Source organism: Saccopteryx leptura, chromosome 5, assembly GCF_036850995.1.
Source record: "Saccopteryx leptura isolate mSacLep1 chromosome 5, mSacLep1_pri_phased_curated, whole genome shotgun sequence".
Classification (NCBI taxonomy): domain Eukaryota; kingdom Metazoa; phylum Chordata; class Mammalia; order Chiroptera; family Emballonuridae; genus Saccopteryx; species Saccopteryx leptura.
The window spans coordinates 104,234,507-104,252,616 of NC_089507.1; the positions used below are offsets into that span (position 1 = coordinate 104,234,507).

At 37.3% G+C, this 18,110-nt stretch overlaps 2 protein-coding genes and 1 pseudogene across 8 annotated transcripts in view; 1 reads left to right on the forward strand and 2 right to left on the reverse strand.

Annotated features, from left to right (window-relative positions):
* Positions 1-11,023, forward strand: part of SUV39H2 (SUV39H2 histone lysine methyltransferase) — a 43,335-nt gene extending 32,312 nt beyond the window's left edge. The window contains exons 5-6 of the mRNA XM_066384377.1: positions 7,438-7,567; positions 8,377-11,023. Coding sequence (XP_066240474.1) covers positions 7,438-7,567; positions 8,377-8,483 — 237 coding nt within the window. The 3' untranslated portion in view covers positions 8,484-11,023. The remainder of the gene's footprint in view (positions 1-7,437; positions 7,568-8,376) is intronic.
* The window catches only part of DCLRE1C (DNA cross-link repair 1C), a 47,874-nt gene continuing 36,123 nt past the window's right edge, over positions 6,360-18,110 (reverse strand). For 4 of the 7 annotated variants that reach the window (XM_066384369.1, XM_066384376.1, XM_066384375.1 and 1 more), the window contains one exon: positions 14,981-16,565. In XM_066384369.1, the coding sequence (XP_066240466.1) occupies positions 15,679-16,565 (887 nt within the window). In that variant the 3' untranslated portion in view covers positions 14,981-15,678. Of the gene's footprint in view, positions 6,406-13,887; positions 14,706-14,980; positions 16,566-18,110 lie in introns of those variants that run through there. The other 3 variants (XM_066384373.1, XM_066384372.1, XM_066384371.1) reach the window with 3 other exon arrangements.
* Positions 11,163-11,589, reverse strand: LOC136405600 (large ribosomal subunit protein eL28 pseudogene; annotated as a pseudogene).

Below are 18,110 nucleotides of genomic sequence, written 5' to 3' on the forward strand. Positions count from 1 at the left end.
TCCCTCCCCTCCCCCAACCCCGTCCCTCTCCTCTCCCCACCCCATAACCCCCACACTCTTGTCTATGTCTCTGAGTCTCATTTTTATGTCCCACCTATGTATGGAATCTATAGTTCTTAGTTTATTCTGATTTACTTATTTTGCTCAATATAATGTTATCAAGGTCCATCCCTGTTGTTGTAAATGATCTGATGTCATCATTTCTTATGCCTGAGTAGTATTCCATAGTATATATGTACCAAAGCTTTTTAATCCACTCATACACTGACGGACACTTGGGCTGTTTCCAGATCTTCGCTATTGTGAACAATGCTGCCATAAACATGGGGGTGCATTTTCTCTTTTCAAACAGTGCTATGGTGTTCTTGAGGTATATTCCTAAAACTGGGATAGCTGAGTAAAAAGGCAATTTTATTTTTAATTTCTTGAGGAATCTCCATACTGTTTTCCACAGTGGCTGCACCAGTCTGCATCCCACCAAGCAGTGCAGGAGTGTTGTCTTTTCTCCACACCCTCGCCAGCACTTATTCTGTGTTGTTTTGTTGATGAGCGCCATTCTGACTAGTGTGAGGTGATATCTCACTGTGGTTTTAATTTGCATTTCTCTAATGATTAGTGATGCTGAGAATTTTTTCATATGCCTATTGGCCATCTGTATGTCCTCTTTGGAGAAGTGTCTATTCAATTCTTTTGCCCATTTTTGGATTGGATTGTTTGTCTCCTGGTGTTGAGTTTTACCAGTTCTTTATAAATTTTGGTTATTAACCCCTTATCAGATATATTGTCAAATATATTCTCCCATTGTGTAGTTTGTCTTTTTATTCTGTTCTTACTGTCTTTGTGCAAAAGCTTCTTAGTTTGATATAGTCCCATTTGTCTATACTGTCTTTTATTCCACTTGCCAGTGGAGATAAATCGGCAAATATATTGCTATGAGACATGTCAGAGAGCTTACTGCCTATGTTTTCTTCCAAGATGCTTTTGGTTTTACGGCTTACATTTAAGTCTTTTATCCATTTTGAGTTTATTTATGGAATGGTGTAAGTTGGTGCTCTAGTATTATTTTTTTGCAGGTAGCTGTCCAGTTTTCCCAACACCATTTGTTGAAGAGGCTGTCTTTACTTCATTGTATGTTCTTACCTCCTTTGTCAAATATCAGTTGTCCATAAAGTTGTGGGTTTATTTCTGGGTTCTCAGATCTGTTCCATTGATCTATATGCCTGTTCTTATGCCAGTACCAGGCTGTTTTGAGTACAATGGCCTTGTAGTATATCCGGAAGTGTGATAACTCCCACTTTATTCTTCCTTTTCAAGATTGCTGAGGCTATTCGTGTTCTTTTTTGGTTCCATATAAATTTTTGGAATATGTGTTCTATATCTCTGAAGTATGTCATTGGTATTTTAATTGGTATTGCATAGAATTTATAAATTTCTTTGGGTAATATAGACATTTTAATGATGTTTATTCTTCCTAACCATAAGCATGGTATATGCTTCCACTTGTTCGTATCTTCCCTGATTTATCAATGTTTTATAATTTTCCAAGTACAAGTCTTTAATCTCCCTGGTTAAATTTATTCCTAGGTACTTAATTTTTTTGGTTGCAATGGTGAAGGGGATTGCTTCCTTAATTTCTCTTTCTGAGAGTTCATTGTTAGTGTATAAAAATGCCTTTGATTTCTGAGTATTAATTTTATATCCTGCCATCTTGCTGAATTCATTTATCAGATCCACTAGTTTTTTAACTGAAACTTTAGGGTTTCCTACATACAATATTATATCATCTTCAAATAATGCTAGTTTTAGTTCTTCTTTTCCAATTTGGATGCCTTTTATTTCTTCTTCTTGTCTGATTGCTGTGGCTAGGACTTCCAGAACTATGTTGAATAAGAGTGGTGAAAGGGGGCACCCCTGCCTTGTTACTGATCTTAAGGGAATTACTTTTAATTTTTGCCCATTGAGTATGGTGTTGGCTGTGGGTTTGTCATAGATGGCCTTTATCATGTTAAGTATGTTCCCTGTATTCCCACTTTGCTGAGAGTTTTGATCATGAATGGGTGCTGGATTTTATCAAATGCTTTTTCTGCATCTATTGAAATTATCATGTGGTTTTTCTCCTTCCTTTTGTTTATGTGATGAATCACATTGATTGATTTGCAAATATTGTACCAGCCTTGCCTCCCCAGAATAAATCCCACTTGATCATGGTGTATGATTTTTTTCATATATTGCTGGATCCAGTTTGCTAATATTTTGTTGAGGATTTTAGCATCTAAATTCATCAGGGATATTGACCTATGATTTTCTTTCTTTGTGTTGTCTTTGCCTGGTTTTGGAATCAGAATTATGCTCGCCTCATAAAAGGAGCTTGGAAGTCTTCCTTCCTCTTGAATTTCTTGAAATAGCTTGAGAAGGATAGGAGTTAGTTCTTTGAATATTTGGTAGAATTCACTTGTGAAGCCATCAGGCCCAGGACTTTTCTTTTTTGGGAGTTTTTTGATAACTGTTTCAATCTCATTTGTTGTAATCGGTCTGTTTAGGTTTTCTGATTCTTCCAGATTTATTTTTGGAAGATTGTATGTTTTAAGGAATTTGTTCATTTTATCTAGGTTGTCTAGTTTTTTGGCATACAGTTCTTCATAGTATTTTCTTACAATATTTTGTATTTCTGTTGTGTCAGGTGTTATTTCTCCACTCTCATTTCTAATTTTATTTATTTGAGTCCTCTCTCTTTTTTTCTTGGGGAGTCTGGTTAAGGGTTCATTGATCTTGTTTACCTTTTCAAAGAACCAGCTCCTGGTTTCATTGATCCTCTATATTGTTTCTTTAGGTTCTATGTCATTTATTTCTGCTCTGATCTTTATTATTTCCTTTCTTCTACTACCTCTGGGCTTTACTTGCTGTTCTTTTTCTAGTTCTTTTAGATGCAGGATCAAGTTGTTTATCTGAGCTTTTTCTAGCTTCTTAAGGTATGCCTGTAATGCTGTGAACTTCCCTCTCAGTACTGCTTTTGCTGTGTCCCATAAATTTTGAGTTGATATATGCTCATTATCGTTCATTTCTAGGAATTTTTCTATTTCTTTCTTGATCCCATTGTTAACCCATTCGTTATTTAATAACATGCTATTTAGTTTCCAAGTGTTTGAGTATTTTTCAGTTTTTCTGTTGTGGTTGATTTTTAGTTTCATGCCATTGTGATCAGAGAAAGTGCTCGATATGATTTCAGTCTTTTTAAATTTGTTGAGACCGCTTTTGTGCCCTAACATGTGGTCTATTCTAGAGAATGTACCATGAGCACTTGAAAAGAATGTATATTCTGCTGCTTTGGGGTGAAAGGTTCTAAAAACATCTATTAAATCAATTTGATCTAGTGTGTCCTTTAAGTCTGCTGTTTCTTTGTTAATTTTCTTTCTGGAGGATCTATCTAGTGATGTTAGTGGGGTATTGAAATCCTCTACTATTATAGTATAGCTGTTGATCTCGCCCTTTAAATCCATCAAGTCTGCTTTATATATTTAGGTGCTCCTATATTAGGTGCATAGATATTTATAACAGTTATATCTTCCTGTTGGATTGTTCCCTTTATCATTATGACCTTCTTTATCTCTTACTATAGCCTTTGTTTTAAAGTTCCATTTTGTCTGATATAAGTATTGCTACCCCAGCTTTTATATCATTTCCATTTGCGTGAAATATTTTTTTTTCCATCCTTTTATCTTCAGTCTATGGGCATCTTTTGTTTTAAGGTGTGTCTCTTGTAGACAGCATATGTATGGGTCCTGTTTTTTTATCCATGCAGCTACCCTATGTCTTTTGATCGGATCATTTAATCCATTTACATTTAAGGTTATTACTGATATGTAATTGTTTATTGCCGTTTTATTCTTTAAAACTGTATTCCTCTTTTGCTATATTCTTTTTTTCCTTTGATCTGTTTACAACAGGCCCCTTAGCATTTCTTGCAGCACTGGTTTGGTTGTAGTGAATTCCTTGAGGTTTTTTTTTTTTGTCTGGAAAGCTTTTTATTTCTCCTTCAATTTTAAATGATAGCCTTGCTGGATAAAGTAGACTTGGTTGTAGGCTCTTGTTCTGCATTACTTTGAATATTTCTTGCCATTCCCTTCTGGCCTCAAGTGTTTCCGTTGAGAAGTTGGAAGTCATCCTTATGGGGGCTCCTTTGTAGGTTATAGCCTTTTTTTCTCTAGCAACTTTTAATATTTTCTCTTTATCACTTAGCTTTGGTATTATAATTATGATCTGTCTTGGTGTCGATTTCTTTGGATTTTTCGTTAGTGGAGTTCTCTGTGCTTCTTGAACTTGTGAGATGTTTTTCTGCCTTAATTTAGGGAAGTTTTCAGCTATGATATGTTTGAACAAAGTCTCTATCCCTTGTTCTTTCTCTTCTCCTTCAGGAACCTCTGTGATGCGTATATTATTTTTCTTCATGTTGTCACAGAGCTCTCTTAGAGTTTCCTCAGCCTTTTTGAGTCTCTTTTCTTTTTTCTGCTCTGCTTCCATGCCTTCATTTATCTTGTCCTCTAACTCGCTGATTCATTCTCAGCTTCATCCATCCTGCTTTTAATTTCTTCCATTGTGTTCTTTATTTCTGATATTGTATTTGTCATTTCTGACTGATTCTTTTTTATTTCAATGTCCTTTTTTATATTTGCTATCTCTTTATTTAGCTGTTTGTAATGACTATCTATTGTTGTTCTAAGATCTTTGAGCGTCCTAATAATCATTATTTTAAACTCTGCATCCGGTAATTTGTTTATATCTGACTCATTCACGTCATTTTCTGGAGATTTCTCTTGATTCATTTGGGTTGTATTTCTCTGCCTTCCCATTTTGTCTGTGTAAAAGAAGGTTTTAGCCACTGGAGTCCACTGGGTGTCGCTTCTGTGTTCCCTAGGTGTGATCTGTCTGCAGTCCCACAACCCCTTCTTGCTGCTAGCAGCCTAGGGCGTTTGGGTATGGGGGTTGCTGGTGCCAGTCCACTGGTGCTGATGCTGTGGTTTCCGCCTCTCCTTCATGGGTGGGGCTGTGATCACGTGCTCAGGTATACAAGCCTTGGTGGCCTTGGCCTTCGCCCCGCCCCTGCGGGTGGGGTTATGCTGGGCCCTGAGGGCAGGGGTAAGCACCTTTGCTCAGTTGTGGGTCTGCTGATTCCTGGCTTTCGCCCTGCCCCTGCACGAGGAACCTACTCGCAGGACAGCTGCAATCCTTGGCTCCACAGGCCGGGCGGGGTTGTGTGCCCTCGCTCAGTCGCCAGACTCCACCTGTTCTGGACTTTCACTCCACCCTCATGGGAGGAGCCAGCTCCCAAGTCAGGCCACAAGCCTCAGTTCCTGCGGGCCTGGCGAGGCTGTGCTCCTGCGCCCTTGCTCAAGGGCAGGTCTCCACCCTTTCTGGGGCTCCTGCCCTTCCCCACAGGCTGAATTGCAGGCAGCCCGCAGCTGGGTTTGACCACTTTTGTATGTCCCCTCTGCCCCAGCCAGGCAAGACTGAGCTTACACCTGGGTCCCAGTTATGGCCAGCCGTCCTCCGCCCTTGCCGACAGAACCGCCACCCACCCTTGGGCAAGCCCTCAGCGTGTGGGTGGGGGCGCTGCAGTTCAGACCCTAACACTCAATAGTGTAGTCCTGAAAGCTCCCTCCTTCTAAGCGACTCTGCTCTAAGTACCATGGGAGAGCTTGTTTGGCTGGTGTCCTGCCTCCTTTTTCTGGTATTGCTGTTTCCAGGGGAAATATTCACTTCAGATTTGGGGAGTGACTCAGCCCAGGGGTTAGGGTGCTATCCCTCAAAGTGTTTCTCCCTGTGCCTCCTAGATTACACTCTCTTCCCACTGCTCCAGTCCTTTCCTCTCTCCCGTCCCCCGGAGCCCTGGGTGAGTGGTTGTGAGAGAGGTTTCCTGCACGGTCCCTTTAAAAAGAATCTTGGGTCTTAGAAATCAGTCTCTTTCTCACAAACAGTATCCTGACTTGTTTCCAGCTAAATCCCATCCATACGCCTCTTCTAGGCTCTGGGGCTGCAGGCTGGGGCTTTGTTCCTGGGATTCAGGACCCTCCCCTCTCTGCTAAACTCAATTCCCGCCATGTGAGTCTCTCCCTGCTGCCGTTTGCTCCAGGGAGCTGGGCAGCCCTCTCTGCTTTTCTGCTTTTCCTACCAATCTCAGCGTGGCTTCTTCAGTGTTCCTTGGTTGAAGAGTCCTCTTAGTTTAGTCCAAAGTTGGTTTTTCCAGATGATGGTTCTTAAAATTAAGTTGTAATCCACTTTGGTTCTGGGAGGTGGAAGTTGGTACATCCGCCTACTCCAGCGCCATCTTGTCTCCTCGCTATATAGGTTTCTTAGAGAACTTAACACAGCTAAATTTTAGGATATACCATGGTAGATTGCTGTAGTCTCCTAAAAGGTAAACATGTTAACATTTTTATAAGATTTAAGAATTTGTAGAGTATTAAAGTTTTAGGGGTATTTTTCTAAATTATAATTAGTATTCTTAATTTGTGCTGGAAAAGAACTTAGAATACAGCTGGAATGTTAACCAGAATCTTATACTCTAAAAACTATTTACAAAAATAAGGGAAGTTAACAGTCATTGGGCACATACTAAGTGCCAGGTAAATACGTAACAGCATTAGTCTTGTGAGACATTTTCTCCATTTTATAGATTCCAAGGAAATGTATTTTGTAGAGTGAATTATGTAGCTGACCATATAAGGAAGTAGACCAATGTTAAACTTTTGATGGATTTTATACCAAGTAACATTTATGATAAATAGTGAAATGCCAGAGACTTTGACTCCTACTGATTTACTTAAATTTAGTCCTTAATAATAAATTTGAGATACTCTCAAAATAGATGTATTCTATTCAAGGACAATTAGACACTTGTTTTGGTTTCTTAGTGTTATTCACTGGATCTTTTTTACATATTCCAGAATTTAGTGTAGAGTTCTCAAAATCTCAAACAATTCCAAATAAGAGTTTAAGCAATAAAACCCCATGCAATATTAAATTTGTGTCCTACAGTGCTGACTTGATTTTTTAAATGCAGTTGTTCTTTAAATTTGCCTTACTGTTTACAGGTGAACTGATAATGTTATCTGGGATTTGCAGTAATGGTCTCCAGAAAAATTAAAAAGTCAAGAATAGATGAAACAGGATTAGCAATAATGTTAATTGTAGAAGCTGCATAGCGGATACATGTGGACTTAGTATATTATATTCTTTAGTTTTATGTATGTCTAAAATTTTCTATAAGTGAAAACACTATATTTAAATGTGTAAGTTTCAAAGACTTCTAAATAATCAACTTAATTTCTAGTACATCTTAAAAAACAAATACTCTGGGCAATTGAAAATTTTATATGGCATGTAGAAGAAGAGCTCATTAAGGTAATTTTTACTTAAATGGTTTGTAACATTCTTTTTTAGTGTGACCCGAATCTTCAGGTGTTCAATGTTTTCATTGATAACCTTGATACTCGTCTTCCCCGAATCGCATTATTTTCCACGAGAACCATAAATGCTGGAGAAGAGCTCACTTTTGATTATCAAATGAAAGGTATACTTTCAAGTACAGTTCCACTGGTGTGAAGTTGTTTTAGTGTGAATAATCTATTCAAAAATAGGAAGAGATCTTAGATCATCTGAATCCAACTAATATTAAAGATGAAAATAAATGAGGCTATAAAAGTTTGTCTTTTTACTCAAGGCCTCAAAGCTAATCTGACAGCTAAAGCTGGAATCCAGATCTGCCAGACCTTGAGCTGAGTAGTGTTATTTCTTCTACGTCACATTGCAAACGGCTTTTTCATAACTTTCATTATGGAAGCTTATTATAACATCTTTTCTTGATACTACTTGCATTTAAAAAATTGTAAGCCTACATTTCTGAATCTTTAGTAAGAGATATTCAAAAGATTAAAAGTGTGATTTAAATCACACATGAAATTATTTTATTCCATTCCTACTAAGTTCTGACTTAAAAAGAAATTTAGTTCTGTTTGCTTTATTGTGATAATGTGTTTTCTCTTTTTTTTTTTTTTTTTTTTTTTTTTTTTTTTTTTGCATGATGTCTTTTATGTTCTATTACTATTTGATTTTGCTTTGTGGATCTTAAATAATGAAATGAATGATTGCATATTGGATTTTCCCAGTAAATTTCATCATTTCAGAAATCCATTGTCATAAATATGGGCTAATAACATACACTTTACCTCTTTTTAGCCCACACCATGCTTTCAAGACAGTTTAATTCATAATGATTTGTCTCTGAATATTCACATTTATTTAAAGCTGATAGAAGGTTTGAAACTTTTTCTGAATTGTCTTAACTGTCTTTCTCCTGTATCTCTTTTTCTACACGTTCAGGTTCTGGAGATATATCTTCAGATTCTATTGACTACAGCCCAGCCAAAAAGAGAGTCAGAACTGTGTGCAAATGTGGAGCTGTGACTTGCAGAGGTTACCTCAACTGAATTTTCAGGAACTAGAACTGAGGAAATTATAGTTTTGTTTTCTTGTAATGTTAACATTTTTAAAATAAATATTTGGGACTTTTTCATATTATCAAGATTATATTATACACTACGTTAATTTATAATTCCTGTTTCTAACTATTGGCCAAAATGCATTACTGATGCTTCTGAAGAGAGGGACACAGGGTCATATAGACCGATTTGAAATATACCTAATTAGTGTTTAATATTAAAGAAGGAAAACTATACAGATCACTATATACAGACTTAGGTAGTCTGTGTGACTAGAGAAATGCCTCCTTCAGTGTTTAAAGTGTTAAACTGGCAGTGCCACAGTTGTTAAGATCAAACATTCAACTTGCCATATACCGTGAATTTAGAGAAATATATTGCCCACAAAAATTAAGGGATATTTCAAAATGAATGTGAAGCTATAAAATATCCCCTCATTTTTGTGAGCAGTGTAGTTAATTCAGTTTGAGCAAATATACAAAGTTCTATTTTTGTTATGATGTTGTTCCTCCTGTTACCTATTTATTACTGTAAATATTATACTTGTATTGAAGATAAATGATACTGAATTATACCTTATTTTCTACTTTCATTAAAACATTGAGATCTTAATGATACAGAAATTTAAGGTCTAAAATTAAATGTGAAAAAGATTACAGCTTCCTTCCATATTTTGAAGCAATTGAGACCATTATTGAAGGGTGTATGTTTGAACCAGTACTTCTTAAAAGTTTTTTAATCCTGTAGAAGAAAAAAATCTCCAAAAACTTTTCTCTAAAATTCTAGAATGGCTGGCCATTATGCCTCTTGGGAGTAACACAGCAGTGGGACTAGGAGATTCTTTTTTTTGGAGTACCAGGCAGGGGAAAGAGCCCCTTTCTAAAACAGTAACTTGGAGATCCATGTTGAGTACTTCTGGTCTAAACAAACAAGATACCCCCGAGAGCAGCTGCACATAGCGATGTTTCACACAACATTAACATTGCATTTTCTGAGTTTCAGGCTGTTTTAACATTTCCTTTTCACCAAACTCAACTATTTTTATATTTCCTGCAAGGTCTTCTTAAAAAATAATCTATATTTTGAACTGATACTTACTTTTTTATATGAATTTTTTAAATGTGATAAAGGTAAACTTGGCTTGTCCAAAGAATGTGCCTGAATTGTAAGACCATTTATTACTTGAACTATGAAGACTGAAGTGGAATATATTCAGTGTTGGTTTTGTTCATTCTCCTGCCTAGTAAAACCTCAGTCAGAAAAACTGTTTTCATCTCTTTCTGATTCTGGGTTTTCTAATCATAGTGTCCAATGTAGGTAATTGTAGCAAGTAAATCTAGCTTTCAGTATTCCTGAGCTCACTGGCCTAGGCTTTAATCCCCTAAAAAGAGCTTGGGTAAAATTGAGCTGACTTTATGAATGCAGCATTTCAAGTATCTTCTTAATTCTTAACCTCTTTTTTGGAAGAAGCTTACATTTCATTATTATATTGGTATTACATGACTGCGCTTTCATAATGTAGGGTAAATTGTTTACATGTTTAGAGCCTCAGTATTTCTACTAACCAGAATTTGCAGAAGGTGTCAAAAAATATATATTTTTAGTGCCATTTCGTGTTTCTTTATGAAAAAATAGTCACGTGGTGTCAGTGGTGAGATAGCATGATTTTAACAAGTTGTTCCCAATGGGCAAGCATACTTTGAATTATAGGTAAATTTAAAGATGTAATTTTCATAATCTTTTTTAAAAGTCAGTGTTTTACTGTCTAGTTACCTAATCTTGTCTACTTTTTGCGTTAAAAAATGTGAAACTGGAAGGCAATTTTCAGTCAACTTGTTATGTCCTTATTAATGGAAATGTAATGGGCCTTTGAGATGTTAATTACCTATTACCCTTATTTTATTAAAAAGCTGAACTTAAGCAGTAAAATAATAGAAACTTTTTTATTTACTGATTTTAGGGAGAAACATCAATTTGTAATGTATGTGTCGTGACAAGATTAAACCTGCAAACTTGGCATATCAGGACAATGCCCTAACAACTGAGCTATCTGGTCAGAGCTAATAGAAACTATTTAATTGTAGCTTTTAGGAGCTTTAACTATTTTCAATCAACATTTAGCTTCTCTACATTAGTTTCCTAAGTTGTCAGAATTTTCAAATATTCAAGGGTAATATTTAGATCAAGTTTAAACTCAATTGACCACCTGTATAAGTTGTGTTAATACCATTGTTTTTAGTATCTACTTATGAGAATTGTGATACAAAATTGGTAATCTCAGGGTTTTTGTTTTCCATATATGCAAAATCTAGATAGCACTTATTCTTATGGTTCAACAGTTTTTCTTTAGCAAATAAATTTAGTTGGGTATTTATTTATTTATCATGGGTAAGCTTTGTTTCTGAATATTTTACTCTTTTCCAGTAAGGCTACAAAAAGTGTTAGGAAAATACTGATGGTATTCCTGACTACCTGCTATGAAGATAAACCAAAGGATTATATATCATTTTCAATGTTACTTTCCTTTTTAAAAAGTTTGTTGTTGTTTTGGTTCATACATTTGGATATTAAAGTATAATTTACACTTAGTGTAATGTGGATGGATGTTTCTAAAAATTTTTGAGCATTAGTCACCAGGTATTTAAACCAATTTCATTAAGTACTGCCTCAAACTGGTTTTTTGGTTTTGTTTTTTGGAAAGTTGGCTGATTGATACATTTGGGGTGAGGGAATTGGCCCAGCTTTTGGTGAGGCTGGCCACTTCTTCACCATCACGGGCTTTTGGCTGCAAAGGATGGTGCTGGCCCTGCTGATGGCAGCCATGCACAGATCTGGGTGGTCTTGATGGTCTGCATATAAGAGGTGGCCGACTTTGTCTAGCTTGATCTTTGCTTCATGACAACCATTATACCTTTGCCTGGGGCTACCAGCTCCATACCCACCATCTAGTGGTGAATCTGCCCATTGTAGGGAAAGGAATTGCGGACCTTCAGATTATTGGGTTCGGTACTTTGCATCTGCTCATTCCTCTTGATCAGGAAGCTGGAGCAGTGGAGCTGTTCCATACGACCATCCATTACAGGTGGGCAAACATGGCAGCAGCTCCTCTCACTGCCAACCCCTGACGGGAGAAGTGCCAAGGAGTTTTAGAATTAGGGCTAATATTCCTTGAGCAAGTCTTAGGCCTTTATATGTACTCATGTACTTCTCCTAACTATGAGGTTGGTGCTGTACTGTCCTCCCAGTACACTGAAGGAAGTAGGTTTAGACTGGTTAGGTAACATTAACATGACCAAGATCACCCAGCTAGGAGGCAGTCAACTATGCCTATTTTTAATGAATTAAATCAACTTCAAACACACTTTCTTAAAAAATCAGTTTCTACTATTAAACTTCTAAGTCTTGGATTTCTCTCTAAGGCAAATGTAGCTAGCCACTAGATTTCTGTGATATGCCTTGGTATTTTGAAACTTTTCCCTTGCCCTGCCTTGCCTTTCCCTTTCTTTTCCTATCTCCCTTCCTTTCTCCTTTCCTTCTTTACTGTTCTTAAAAGTAAAAACTCAAGTGGCCATTATAATTAATTCTGCCCACTGTTATGCTCCTTCTGAGAGGTCCTATTGCATAGTGATTAAGAGCATGGACTCTGGGGCCTGAATTGCCTGTATTTCACCCTATACTAGCTATGTGAATGAACCTCTCTGTGCATGGGGATAATAAATGTGTCTACCTCAGAGGCTATTATGAGGATTAAAGGAGTTTATATACAGTGTGTAAAAGAATTAAGCATTATCACAAAGTACCATATGTAAATGATTAGCTATAATTATTCTAGACTTTTAAGTTCAGAGTATAAACCTGTACCCAATATACAGGGGATCTGTGAATAAGTTCAAACCTGAATTCAAGAGTCAGCTATATAAAGCTATACTTGAACGTCTTTTGTGATCACAGTTTTTCGATCAGTCTGTTCTAGTGCTCTTTGTGCTTAAATTCATTCAGCCACCATTATGCCAAGTTCGCATATAAAACAATGACAGTATGGCAGTATATAATATTAAACTGATGGTGTGATTATAGAATGCTAAGAATATATTCAGAAGAATGTTTACAGGCATGTTTTGAATACCCCCCTCTTGGATCATAAGCTATACTATTAAGCCTTAAGTGTCAGAGTATACAGATCTATATATTTGATTACATGATTTTTTTTTTAATTTTTCAGAGATTATTTTATTGGAGGGCAAAAAACTGAATGGTTCTTTTTTTTAATTTTATTTTTTTAAATGTTACATGATTTTTAATAAACTAATTTTTAGAGCTATCAATAAAATATGAAGTCTCTGGTTTTCAGTAATCGGACTGTTGTATAGTAGTTATGACCAGATATTCCAATGATATACAGTTCTTATTGGTTCTATATTCACTTGGAATTTGGGCAAAATAGAATGAATACAACTCTAATCTTGCCCTTCATAATAAAGTCTGCAGAGCATATTTCAGCCAAAGCTCAGAGCAGCAGCTGAGTTACTGTAGAATAAAAGGGTGTTTCTTTAAAACTCCTTGTAACCTCCCTTATATTCCTTTGCCCTAGGTACCTTACTAGGCTCAGACCATTCCTCATTGCTCTATATATCATGTAACCTCCCTTATATTCCTTTGCCCTAGGTACCTTACTAGGCTCAGATCATTCCTCATTGCTCTATATATCATGTTAATAAAATAAAATTAATTTAGGGTAGAGACACTTCCCTAAAATTGTGACCCAACAGGTCCTCAAAAACCAACCAGAAATTACTAGGCCCTTATGTTCAGCCCTATCCCGTAAGAACCATGTCAGTTTCTTCCCCTCATCCCTCCACTTGTGCCAGTTTCTTAGCTGAAATGTGAAGCCTAGGTGTCCCTGTTCAGTTTTCCCATGTAGATGGACAGAGGCAAATCTGTCCTCCCAACATTTGAGACTGGTACATTCCCTTCTGGAGAAATGAGTGGCCTGGCTTCCTGGGTCCTTTTGGCATTGCCTCATCTGAGTACCCCTGTTGATTTCCTCTCCCACTAATTTTAAGTATCTTAATCCTAATTAGCCTTGTGGATCCAATACTTATCATTGGTCTAATTACCTTGCAGCATGGTGATCCTGTGTATCATTGTTAGTATAATTGTATGTGTGTGTGCGTGCACGTGCGTGCACACACACGCCAGGGACAGAGAGAGGGACAGACAAGAAAGGGAGAGGGATGAGAAGCATCTTCCTTGTGGCATCTTAGTTGTTCATTGATTGCTTTCTCATATGTGCCTTGACCAGGGAGCTACAGCAGAGCGAGTGACCCCTTGCTCAAGCCAGAGACCTTGGCTCAAGCCAGCGACCCTGTGCTCAAGCCCGCAACCTCGGGGTTTTGAACCTGGGTCCTCTGCATCTCAATCCACTGCGCCACCGTCTGGTCAGGCTCATTGTTAGTATTCAATATAACTGACCTACAAATTGTCTTAAAGACAGATTCCACTTAAACTAGTTTTAAGTGATATATCTGCTTTTGCCACCATAATCTACAATGTATCAGCATGCCAAAGTGCTTATTAATATTAAAATTTTTATTACATCCACAAATATATAATTATACCACTGTATTCACACCAATATTCTTAAGTGGTGTAACATCTTCTGAGGTAAGTAGGTGGTTGAGTTTTCCTATAACCATCAGTTTATAGGTATAGGTCCAAGTCCCTTTCAGATTGAAGTATTTTTTATGACCCAGTATAATGTCAATCTTGGTGAATGTCCCATGTGCTCTTTTTTAAAAATTGATTTTAAAGAAAGGGAGAGAGAAAAACATCAATTTGTTGTTCCATTTATTTAATCATTCGTTGGTTGATTATTGTATGGGCTCCGACTGAGGATCAAACCAGCAACCGTGGCATATCCATCTGGATGATGCTCCAACCAGCTGAGCTGCCCAGCCCCGGCCCACATGCTCTTGGAAAGTATGGATCCTTTTGTTGTTGGAGTAGCAATTAGATCCAGTTGCTTGATGGGTGATAGGTCTTCTCTATTCCTGTTTTCTGTAAACTAACTGTTACTGTGAGAGGAAAGTTGAAGTCCCAGCTATAATTGTGCATTAGTTTGTCTTCTTTCAATTGTTTCTGCTTTGTGTAGGCATGCCTTGTTTTATTGCGCTTCACAGGTGGTGCATTCTCATCAAGATCGCAGTAGACCTTCCACCAGCAAAAGGGTTGCAACTTATTGAAGGCACAGAAGATTGTTAGCAATTTTTTAGCAATGCCTATTTTTAAATTAAGGTATGCTGGTTTTTTTAGACATAATGCTATTGCACACTTAATAGACTACGGTATAGTGTAAGCATAACTTTCATGGGCACAGGGAAACCAAAAATATTCATGTGACTTGCTTTACTGCAATTTTTGCTTTGTTGTAGTGGTCTGAAACCAAACCTGCAGTATCCCTAAGGCATGCCTGTATATTTTGAGGCTTTTGTTAGGTACATACACATTAGAAATTGTATCTTGGTGAATTGCACCTTTTATAGCCACTCCAGCTGTCTTTTAAGTAGTGTTAACATGGTATATCTTCCACCCTTTTACTTTTAACCAACCTACAGTATGTGAAGTGAGTTGCATAGACAGCATTTAGTTGGGTTATGTTAATTTTTTCCCAACTATCTTTTTATCTTGTTGAGACTATTTTTATTTAATGTAATTATTAATCTGTTTGAGTTTAATCCTATCATATCTTATTTGTTTTGTGGGTTTTTTTCATCTATTTTTTGTTCCTGTTTCCCCTTTACTGCCTTCATTAGGTTATGTGAGCACTTTTAAGTATTCCATTTTAATTTATCAAGATTTTGAGCCTGACTGGTGGTGGCACAATGGACAGAGCATTGACCTAGGACACTGAGGACCCAGGTTCGAAACCTCAGGGTTGCCGGCTTGAGCATGGGATCATTGACATGGTCACTGGCTTAAAGCCAACATCACTGACTTGAGCAAGGGGTCACTGGCTTGGCTGGAGTGCCCCAGTAAAGGCATGTATGAGAAGCAATCAATGAACAACTAAAGTGCGGCAACTATGAATTGGTTCTCATCATCTCTCTCCCTTCCTGTCTGTCTAAAAAATTTTTTTGCTATTACCTCTTTGTATGTTTTTTAGTGGTGGTTCTAGAATGAATTCCTAAGTAATTTTTCCAAGTGCTAAACTCTCACCTTTTGTCAGCTTCTCATATAAATACTGTAAATCCTCTTGTTTAGGTAGCTCAGCTTCTGGAGTTGAGGGAATTTCAAAATCAGAGGAGCTCTGTGAATCTGCATTGGTGCTAAGAATCAATCTTTCCTGAGGTATGTGTTTCCTACTGCTTACAGTAGTTGGTTCTTCAACATTAGGAATGACACTTACCTCTTCAGAGTAAGTGTCCTTTGGACAAAGTACATTTTGTTCCATCTGAGAGGCAGGAAGATTCCCTTTGATTCTTGATCTATAGCCACCTTTATTCAAGAAAGTAATATCCCCACTGTTTCTCTCTTGGGAAGACAACAGAACAGTGTCGGATTGGCTGTCCCATCCTTGACTTCCTTGTTCTGAGACGTGTGTGGACTGAGAGGAATTCTGAGAGGAGATGTGAGTTGACTCACCATCAGAGTCACTGAAAAACTTTGGTGACTGAGAGCCCCCCGCCTCTGTGGAGGAAGTGAAGTTTTCCAAACCGTCATCTGTGAAGTCATCATTTCTTTTATAGAATGCTTCCCACTGTGGTACTTCCGTGTCAGCCTTTGGCTGGTGATGTGTGACAGGACCTGGATCTTCCTGAGATGAGGCTGAGATTTGTGATTCTTCTTCACTTTCACTGTTGGATTCTTCACAATCTATAAAGTTTTCCCAAAGAGAAGTTTTCACACACTCTGCTTTAATGCATCCTGTGCTCTGTTTCAGTTTTTCAGGCTGGTTTTGTGATGCTGCAGTCACTGGGAATATCTCAGAGTGAAGAATTTGCTGGTTTGGAAGTTTGTGCCTTATAGGTACTGGCAGAGGGTCATCAAACAGGTCATCTTCCTCTGCCTCTGCTGGGGACAAACAAAACAGATTTATAAGAAATACAGTATGCAAAGGGAGCTCATTTGTGCTTTTAATTTAAAATCCAGTTTGTAACATTTAGCTACATTTGTAATTCATGGAATTGCAAATAATAGGGAGTGTGCTCTTCTTCCAAGAGAAATTAAAAAGCCCTTTATTCTTGGGACAATTTAACTACTACCTTGCAACTTAAATGTCAGACAATGAGTTGAGAATACAGACCTGTGGTACCCAGATAAAGGCTACAATACCTATATAGTGGTTCTCTTTTATTTATTTATTTATTTATTTATTTATTTATTTATTTTTAGAAAGGTGGGAGAGAGAGAAAGAGAGAAGGGGAGGGAGGAGCAGGAAGCATCAACTCCCATATGTGCTGTGACCAGACAAGTGCAAGGTTTGGAACCAGTTACCTCAGCGTTCCAGGTTGACGCTTTATCCACTGCGCCACCACAGGTAAGACACATTAGTAGTGGTTCTCAAATCTGGTTGATCATTAGCATCATCTGGAGAGCTTTTTAAGGAACACAGCTTTCAATATCTCATTGCGCACCTACTGAATCCCTTAAGGTAGGACCCAGTAACTTGATTTTTGCTTTATTTTTTAAGTCCCACAGCTAATTCTGTTCACCAGCCAGGTTTGTGAACCATCCAGACTAGAAGAGAGGTTTGAAAATACTAGATGCTCAAACTGATTTAATATAATGACAACAGTTAATTTTTTTCTAAAGTTTTCCTTCTGTAAACATTTTATTGCTACCTACTTTGTGCTTGTTATGAATATTTGTGTCCTCCCAAAATTCATAATTTGAAACTCTAATCCCAATGTGAAGGTATTTGGAGGTGGCACCCACAAAATGGGATTGGTGTCCTTGTAAAAAAAGGAAGACAGATTTCTCAATGCCCAAGCACAAAGGAAAGGCCTGTGAACACACAGTGAGAAGGGAGCTTTCTACACCCAGGAAGAGGGCCCTTGCCAAGAACTGAATCTGCCAGCACCTTGATCTTGGAAATCCCTGCCTCCAGAGCTGGCTAGTGCACAAGGCTGTGATAGATACCAGGGGAAACACAGATTAGGTCAACTGGAACCAATATACTTAATAAGCCACATTTAGTGTTGTGTACAGATTATCTGCACATACTGCATTAGTATATAATGAGCCCAGTCCACTTAATTTCTTAAAATGAGGAAACTTAACTTGGAGAATGAAATTTAATATATGAAATATACATAATTTTATATATGAAATATTTTTAATTTATATTCTCACAATTTAATATATGAAATATACATAAAATAATAAGGCACAGAATTGGGAAAACATTTTACTGCCCTATAATAGCACCTAACCTAAGAATTAAATGCTCACAAGACTACTTTTTGTTCTAGTGCTGAATCTGGTATTAACTTATAATTACGAACTTCTTAAAAAGATCCAAAGCTGATTTCTGAGGACTTCAGTGAGCTCCGATGCTGTCTTATAACTCAGTAAGATTCTTAGTCTAATTTAAAGACATACATTTCACCAAAGAAG